This window comes from Crinia signifera, chromosome 5, assembly GCF_055691185.1.
Source record: "Crinia signifera chromosome 5, ASM5569118v1, whole genome shotgun sequence".
Classification (NCBI taxonomy): Eukaryota; Metazoa; Chordata; class Amphibia; order Anura; family Myobatrachidae; genus Crinia; species Crinia signifera.
Genome location: NC_139221.1, coordinates 298,487,098 through 298,496,613, shown reverse-complemented (window position 1 = coordinate 298,496,613; position 9,516 = coordinate 298,487,098). Strand labels below are relative to the sequence as shown.

The window sequence follows — 9,516 nt, the reverse complement described above, 5'->3', positions numbered from 1 at the left end:
TATGAATGGAACCCTATGATCTGTGAATAGAAACTTGTGATTTGTGAATAGAAACTTGTGATCTATGAATGGAACGCAGTGAGCTTTGATTGGGACCCTGTGATCTATGAATGGAACCTAGTAATATGTAGGGTGACCAACTCAGCCCTTTAATCTGGGACACATATTAATTACACAGGTTCTGTGGCAGTTTAAAACCAGGTGAAATGGAGTCTTGAGGTGTGGCAGTTTAAAACCAGGTGAAAGCCAGCCACAGAACCTGTGTAATTTCTATGTGTCCTGGATTAAAGGGATAAGTTCGTCACTCTAGTGATATGTGAATGGTACTGAGAGATCTGTGAATAAAACCATGTGATCTGTGAATGGAACCCTGTGATCTGTGAATAGAAAATTTTGATCTATGAATGGAACCTAGAGAGCTGTGAATTGAACCATGTGATCTATGAATGGAACCCTGTGATCTGTGAATGAAACCTAGGCATTTGTGAACTGTTAAAAGGACCCTGTGATCTATGAATGGAACCTAGGGATCTGCGAATAGAACCCTGTGATCTATGAATGATCTATGAATGGTACCTAGGGATCTGTGAATGGGACCCTGTGATCTGTGAATGTTTGTGAATGGAACCTAGTGATCTATGAATGGAACCTAGTGATCTATGAATGGAACATGGGGATCTGTGAATAGAAACTTATCTATTACTAGAACCCTGTGATTTCTTATTTGAGCAGTGTGATCTCTGAGAGAGAAGCCCTCCAATCTCTGAATGAAAGCCTGTGAACAATTAATAGAACCCTGTGATCTATGGGGAGAGCTCTGCGATCCGTGATGAGAACTCTGTGATATACTAGTAGGCCATCTACTCATAAGCAATGTGTGTGGAACACCAACGTGCATATTATTACTATAATACTATATTGGTCATGTTTATAATCTGATCAACAAACAGGTACAACCATTACACCAAGGGTTCCCTAAAGTAGCCATTGAATATCACATTGTATAACTGGTAACTTGTCCCCTACTATTGTCACATAGGACCCCGGAAGTGCTCCCACCACTTGCACGTTGCCTAGGAAGCCATGTTGTTGGGTGTACCAGTGTTCAGGAGGCTGCATCCAAATCACCCAACGTGCTCTAGTTCCATCTCAGTGAATGAGGCAATATTCTCATGGTCACAAAATGGCTGCTTCCATCCATTGTGTGTGTATAAAATGTCTGGACAGTATCTATTTCCCAGGCCGGGGCGCCCGGGCACAGCACATCACCTCATGCATGCCTACTATACATTCCGGTACCATGTTGATGACATTTATTATGAACACAACATACGCCACAAACGTCACAGCTCCGCTGTGTATTTAATGTAGTCTTAAATCCTGGAAGTCCATTTCGGTGCTATAGAAAATGTAAAAGAATTCCTCCGGATACACATTGTGGCTCTAGAACGGAAACCATTGTGCAGGTACAATACAGTGTTTGTGTGGTTAAACGGTACATGTGACAATATGCAGAAAAGTCCATATTTATTTTGGTAAAATCTAGAATTTCACCAGATACAGAATATTCGCACATCTCTAAAACGGAACACTATGAGGCATACACAAACACTTGCACGCTAAAAAGCTACAACACGGTTGAAACTAGGTAAAGCATTACAAAAAATTGTTACATTCCACTTTGTCTGCCTTAAAAAGAGTTAATGCTGGACTTCTTTAGCAATGCAGAAACAGTTCCCCGTCATACAAAACATACCCATGGCTTGCTATTTAATAACCTGGTGCAACGTGTACCAATGTGCTGTGTAACCTGTAGCAACCAGGTGGATCATAGCTGTTACGTCTCAAGCACGATGTAAGAACTTTCCACCATTGGATCTTTAAAGCACAAGTAGTTTTTTTCAGCTCTATGCCGGTGAGACTGGCAGGATGTGGTGGTGGCTGGCTGAGGACTAGAGGTAGATGTACTGTATGTAGTAGTAATAAGAGAAGATAAGTGGTCCTGGCAACCAATCAGCACTGAAGTAACATCCATGACTTACATAATATAAAATGATACAGAGCAGCTGATTGGTTACCATGAGCCACTTCTCCCTTATCACTGCATTATACATCTACCCCTATAGACGGCCGGCTTACCGCAGATGGCAGGAGTCGCAGAGGTAGGGGGGACAGCTACACAAGAAAGAGGGAACCTCGTATTTAATTACATGGTGAGAAGCACAATTAAATGCTATACTGCATGACAACAAATCAGATTCCTGCTTTTGAAAGTCCGGTGTAGTCAGACTAATGAAAGCTAACACCCTATTGGTTGCCATAAGCTACAGCGCACATGTTAAAAATGCACCATTTTACTAAATAAGCCCTGTTACGTCTAAGACAAACTGCTGCCTATTTCAATAGATGCATCAGAAAGGCACAGCATTGGTTATAGTAGGGATGTCGGACTTTGGCCTTTCAGTTTGGATGTTTACCACTAGAGGGACAAAACTGGAAACTTTATTTTACGTAACGAAACGTTCAACACAGAAAATAAATGAGAATCCACAATGTAGCATTCTGTTCTGTAAAAGGATGTAGTAACGATGACCATTTCATAATCCCAATTGTCATTATTTAACCTTCTGGATTTCACGTGCCAAAAAAAACTATAAAACCATTGTGTTCTCCAACGTAAAAGGGTCATACATTCCCAAGACATTTTGATAAGAGATTAAGGGGGGAATTCATTTGCCAGCGAGCACTGCATCTAAACATCGGTAATGGCAGCCTGACACACTATTCTTCCAGCCGCCGATTCTCACTAAGAGCTCACAACTCTATGCACTTCTGTGCGAGATCCCACCGCCATACGTGCAAATTTGACTGGGTGAGATTATTGCCGGCAATTGAATCCCCCTAAGATGAAATGGCAACAGATAAAGTGCTAACGAATCAGCTCCTGTCATTTTACATGCCAGGAGCTGATTGGTTGGTGCAGTACTTTATTTGCGCTCCAAGACTTGATACATATCCCCCTTGTAGATACATTTTATGCATTCAGAATTTACTGTCACTTCTTAGTGGATTTTTTTTTCCTGCAAAAAATATATACGGCACAAACTTCTAAGGTTTTTTTTATGCCATTCTCTTCACATACATACGAAATCTCTGTTTCTATCTACAATCGACATATTCTCCATCTTGTACTACATCAGTGGCATGTATCCTGTGACTCTCCGGCTGCTGGGGAACTAGTAGTCCCAGCAGGCCACTGCCAGCTCCGTAACAGCTGGCAGAGGCAAGGATTGCTTAAACCCTTTGATTGCCAAAGTTGCTGGAAGAGATCCTCAAAATATCTGTCAAAAATGCCAGCGCCGCTCACAGCGACTGTTCTTATTTTGGGTGCAATGTTTAACTAAACTTCAATTAATTGACTTTGCTGTATTTGTGTTTAATTATACTAAAAAAACAGTCGCTGTGAGCGACGCATTTTTAACGGATATTTTGTGGATGGCTCACAGCAATGTTGCCACTCCGTCCGTGCTCTACGTAGAAGTTTAATTGTGCTACATTTTTTTCAAGACCATTCTGGTGTAAAAAGTAAAAGTGTTCTCACATCTCATTACGCATTTCGCAAAATAATGTACTATAGGTATTATTATTTTTTTTACAATTTAAAATGTACATATGTACAAAATGTGTGTGTTTGTGTTTATTTTTAATGTCCTAATTTAGGTAAAATGATAGCTTCGAAAATTTGGCTCTTCAAAATAAAATAATAGCATCGTCATCATCTATGGTTCCATGCTTAGTAAGAGTACCATGTGTATAGCAAGTGGCAAATTTATTATGTGCATGCATTGAACAGAACTGACCACAAGGGGGCTTCGTGCAACGGAACGATCATGGCTTGGCTGGCTTTCAGCTATACAATGGCTGGAATAAATTTAGACATCTGTTCTACAGAATAAGTGAATTTATACCTGGCATTAAAAAATAATATCGGTCATGCATGAAGCGTCTCCCTCATCCGAGTACATTTCTGTTGCTTTTGTTTTGTTCTGGCATTAATATTCGGACCGTCCTGGAACCTTGGAAATGGGGCAAATGTAATTGGTAGTGAGGGCCTCTTCTCTAAGGCGAAAGTCTCTGTAAACAAGAGTGAGTCCATTGTCCTTCAGTCTCGATTGATGAACAAGCGCAGACCGGATGAGGACTGAAGGCGGGTGAACTGTTCCCAAACCGCTGCTGTTGTCGGATGATGAAAGCTTTCGGCTCCTCTAGATAGATGTTTCCCACAGCTGTAAAAAGAAACAAGGATAATTCACTGAGAGAGTAGGGAAAGGGAAACAGCATTGTCGCTGCCACGCGTATCAGCGATTGGTTGGATTTTGCAGTGTAAATGATTGCCGCTTTAAAAAAACTGGAGATTTCTCCCCAAATCTCTCACTTTCTGAATCTCTCATCTTATTAAATTTCACCCCTAGTGTCTTAAGGCCTAATTCAGCCACCTAGACATGCGCACAGCATCTATTCCCAGAGACGGGGGGCTGGCGGCATGGTATGGCCTCACTGGCCATGCCTCCACTGCAGTGAAAACGGGAGAGAGTGACCTGGTGGGAGCACCACGAGCATAGGCCACGCCCCCATGTTTCCGACCTGCGCAGGCTCCCAATTTAAATATTTCACAAGCTTCCTTGGGTTTATGTAATTGAATGTGAGAAAATCACATCAAGAATGAGTATTTTGGCTGCTTGATGTCGAGTGCAGTATCGAGTGCAGTAACTAACCTTAGATGGTATAAAACCCGATAACAATATTATAATGTAATATTGGGAATAAATACAGCCTATTCTATTCATTTAGTGTGATTTACATTTCCTCCACAAAGCTGCAGAAATGTCGCCCTAAAGTGGCGCTTTGTAACGTCACATATTTTCCTAGCCTGTTTGTATGGTATAGGGCATGGGTCTTCAACCTATGGCCCTCTAGATGTTGTGAAACTACATGTTCCAGCATGCATTGCCACATTTTTTCCTATAAGAGCATGCCAAAACTGTCACGGCATGCTGGGAAATGTAGTTCGACAACATCTGGAGGGCCACAGGTTGAAGACCTGTGGTATAGGGTCTGCTCAGGCCCTGCAAGCCACTTACAGCCACCCACTTAGCCGCAGCATTATATTGTTACATGTTGCAATGTTTGGAAGGTCGGATCAGGGGCGGTAACAAGATTAGTTTGCACTAGATCTAGGTTTTTTTAGCGTGCTGGGCCCAGGGTCTGCATTGTCAGACACAGACTCCTTGGACGCAGCTGTTCGGATCCGATGGCTTTGGCATCCACAGACTGACTGGTTTGTTGCCATTATGAGTTGCAACCAATGGCCATAATGGTGGTCTTTGGACACAGAACTTGGATCTCAGATGCATGCAGAAGGAATCTACTGTCTGTCCAGACACCTCCTGCGCATTTGCATTTTATTTGTACAATATGCAGTCAACTGAAATGTAACAAGCGGGCGGTGGTCCTAAAATTGTAGTTGTGGTTTTTTTTTTGCCATCATTTTTATTTCACCATCTGTGGTTACCTAAAGCTTTTCATGAGACACTTCCTAATAGCGGAAAGTGGGTATGCACTTGCAAAGCGGCCTTGCTCTGTACCGGACGAGCCCCCACAACTTACCACCGTGGGTTGTAGTTTTGCAAATCCTCGGAAAACTACAATCCATACTAAATCAGGTCCAATGTACATACCTATGCATTTACAAGGCCAACAGGTGCATTCACACAGAATTAAATATGCTGTACTGCTGCCTGCAAATAACCCGCTTTGTGCATTATTTATGTTGATGGATGATTCATGGTCCAACACTCCGCCACCAATCCCTTTAATTGGTTAGATGGGTGACTGGTAGTGAACAACTAATAAAAATATGAACATAAAACCTTTCTCTGCTGACCCCTGAAAATTGCAGGACTAGAACCAGTGCCTCACAGGGGCCTCTGACAGTCTCTGTTCCGTACCCGTGCGCTCTGCCTGCTGGGTTTCTTCTCTTCATCTGGAAGTGGTGGCATAGGGTATGGGTATTTCCTGCTCGAGGCAATGGATCCCGTAGATGACGATGGAGACTTGGCAGGCGACAGTGTCCTTAAAGAATAAAAACATAATAAGTAGTGACATACGCAGTAAAAAAAAATGGCAAGAATTTAACTAAATCTGTGTATCAGAAAAAAAGGATGCTGTAATCTATAGTAAACAATTATATTCTAGCTGCCATTTTCCTCAAACGAAACCTCTAAAATGGTTGCCATGGATTACATCATATTTTCTAAGTGCGCCAACATCCCAATGTAAGATGTTATGCTATTTTCTCACCTAGTGAAAAGAACTCTGATATTTATTAGGAAAACAGCTTAGGAGGTGTACTTCATGTTAAAATAGATTCCACACAGTAAGGAGGCAGCCATCTTGTGAGGTAATATTAATGTGAATATTCTGTCCATCCACTAGGAACCAGCGACATGGATATCTATCTTTCAGTCTGTGATCTTACTACTTGTTTATGAATGTTTAACCCGAATATAGGTTGAGCCAACAAAATGGCTGCCCCAGTGTGCAAATAGATATAGCTGCTGCAGTATGTGAACAGAAATGGCTGCCTCAATGTGCAAATAGAAATGGTGGCCTCGGTGTGAAGATAGAAATGGTTGCCTCAGACTGTGAGTAGAAATACTTGCCTCAGAGTGCAAGTAGAAATGGCTATATCAGTGTGCAAACAGAAATGGATGCTACAGTGAGCTAATAAAAATGGCTGCCTCAGTGTGTAAATAAAAATGGCTGCCACAGAGTGTAAATAAAAATGGCTGCCACAGTGTGTAAATAAAAATGGCTGCCACAGTGTGTGAAAAAGAAGCAAACTGTAACCGAAATGTAAGATTACTGCAATATCAGATTACAATGGTGGCTGTAACGCATAACATGCTCGCCTCTTCTACAATACATCAGAAAACACAGATTTGTTCTGTTGCAATTATAACATCTGCAATAAAGAAAAACAGAAAGTTTACTGGACCCCAAGATATAAAGGAGATGCAGTTTCTGAGCATGTACTTTAGTTAGTGCAGCTTGAGCAATATCGTTAAACGGAATGAATTCCTGTGACAGCATTTCTGCATGCGATCTCTGATATGCTTGATGTGACGTATCTGTTGCAGTGACACTAAGTAAGTATAAAAGGTGACTGCTACGGAGTAAGGAATGAGGCGTGCAGGTGTAGAACCCAGAATGCGCACAACGCGTTTCACACATGCTACAGGCTGCCATCAGAGCTTATAAACATTTCCATTTGAAGTGAGAACGTGCACATAATGCAACATTACATCCATATTGCCAGTTGCTTATACCATGTACGACTGGATCAGTACTGAGAATGCAGCCCAGCAATTCGCTAGGAACTAGAGATATCATGCATGAGACAGAGCACTTATTTATTACAAACTTAATAGTATTAGTAGTGCAAAGATAAGCACAGAATATTGGAAATGTATTATTTTGCCATTGATATAAATATCATTTTGAATGTCATATGGGTGATGATTGGACGATGCCTGCGATGTGCTGTTGTAATGGCGTTGGAACATTGGCATCGGCATCCTATAATTGCACATAAATTGTGCATGTTCGTTCTCAAGACCACAAGGGTTCGTATAGAAGGTACGATGTTGGGCCAACCGTATATAGGGCTGATGAGGCACCTTTAGTTAAAGTTATAGCTGGGTACACGCTAGATAATATCTTGTCCAATATATCATTTCGATGTGGATCAGAATGAAATATCAGTTTTATCATGTAGTGTGTACGTCGCCCCTAGCAATGTCCTCTACTCAACCCGTCATATTGGCAGGGTGCACATGTCATCTAGTGTGTACCCAGCTTCAAAACAGAAAATGATATTATTACGGAATGTAAAATAACCGTGTCTTTTGCCACAGCTTCGCCTTATGTTAGTGCTGCGGCTGATGGTCAAATACAGGGCGGGTCTCCCATAGTTTAAAATCCAAAATATTATATAACCAAGAATATTTTGGGACAGTGCTGACATCACTAGTGTTACTGACCAATGAAGGCCAACATGGGAGTGGCTTTGCAGCCATTCGTTCACTGGCAACCGCTCCTCCACCCTGTTGGACGCCTCACAATGAAAGCTGGACCCCGCCAGACCCCCTACTGACCAAGTGAATCACATTTCCCTGTCGGAATCCCCCCGTGGATCCCGCCATACCAATACCTCACAACCCTGCAATCAGGTGTTCTAAATGCTGAAAAAAATCCCATGTCTTAAATTCTTAAATGCTCTAAATATTTCAGATACTGGAGACTCGAACTGTACTGAGACGCCATTAGCCGCTTACAGCTTAGTCACCCCTTTGCCCTCCTGGAATGCTTTCTGTATTCCACAGACTGAGTGTGTCTGATTCTGTTCTGCATCCCTCGGAGCTAACAATCAGTACATACACAGTGCGAATGTGACTGATTGACAGGAAGAGGCATTCGCGGGCAAGGGACAGCGCCCGTGTTTACGGAAATGTTTTCCGAGAGTGGCCAGGCCCAGGACTGAGCACAGTTTCCTTGGTCTTGCAAGCAGGGCTGCAACAGATTAGACTTAAGTTTGGGTACACACTAGTAGATCTGTCTACAGATGGATCAGGCACTGTGTTCTCCATACACACTAGCGGCCATTCTATCGATTGATTATTCGCCGGCTGCTCGCACACAGCACTGTTGGGGGGGGGGGGCGCATCCATGGGTATGCCCAGCATTTCATTAAATCTGCGTGCACTGTAGAAATCATTTGATGGTCTGCAACTTGTGAATCATCCGCATGCGTGCTGGGACATTTGTGGTGTGTGCAGCGGGCGGGCATTTGTTTGCGTTGAAATGACATACAAAGCTGCAAATTTCGCAGCTTTGCGTGTCAACCAGAATGAGGGCCACTGTCCGATCCGTCAGAACTGACAACACATAGCTTTCTTCATTGAGCTGTCAATCACCGTTGGCTGCCACGGTTGTACAGGGGGGGTGTCGGTGGATCACCCATACACACAGAGCGATGAGCCGATATATCAGCCGATGCAATATATTCCACAGCCGACGCGATATATTTGTGAACGTTGGTACATAGATTCAATATATCGGCCAGTGTGTGCGCACTGGCCGAATTTGCTGTTGCAAAGGAGCATCGTGTCACCGATGGTTGCAATGTTCTTCTTAAACTGGAATGCAGTCGCACATGCAGGCAGTAGGTAGTATGCACCTCCTCCTGCCTGTGCATTGTTTAATGGATTGCATATGCTCAGCTGCTGCTCACAACTGAGCATATACGATCCTTACCGAATCAGGCACAAAGTACTGAATTGTCACTGATATAGCTGCGGACACTGACTATTGTAGCAAATATTGGATGTAACATGATTTGGGGAGAGATGATAAAGCAGAACAATGATTGGTGCAGAAACTTACTTGCAAACACAC

General features: G+C 42.7%; 1 protein-coding gene across 8 annotated transcripts in view; it reads right to left on the bottom strand.

Annotated features, from left to right (window-relative positions):
• Positions 1 to 1,510: 1,510 nt before the first annotated feature.
• The window catches only part of ADAM22 (ADAM metallopeptidase domain 22), a 187,295-nt gene continuing 179,289 nt past the window's right edge, over positions 1,511 to 9,516 (bottom strand). For 4 of the 8 annotated variants that reach the window (XM_083189352.1, XM_083189346.1, XM_083189350.1 and 1 more), the window contains 2 exons: positions 6,009 to 6,132; positions 1,511 to 4,286 (listed from right to left, as the gene is read on the bottom strand). In XM_083189352.1, the coding sequence (XP_083045478.1) occupies positions 4,266 to 4,286; positions 6,009 to 6,132 (145 nt within the window). In that variant the 3' untranslated portion in view covers positions 1,511 to 4,265. Of the gene's footprint in view, positions 4,287 to 5,930; positions 6,133 to 9,516 lie in introns of all 8 variants that reach the window. The other 4 variants (XM_083189344.1, XM_083189349.1, XM_083189347.1 and 1 more) reach the window with 2 other exon arrangements.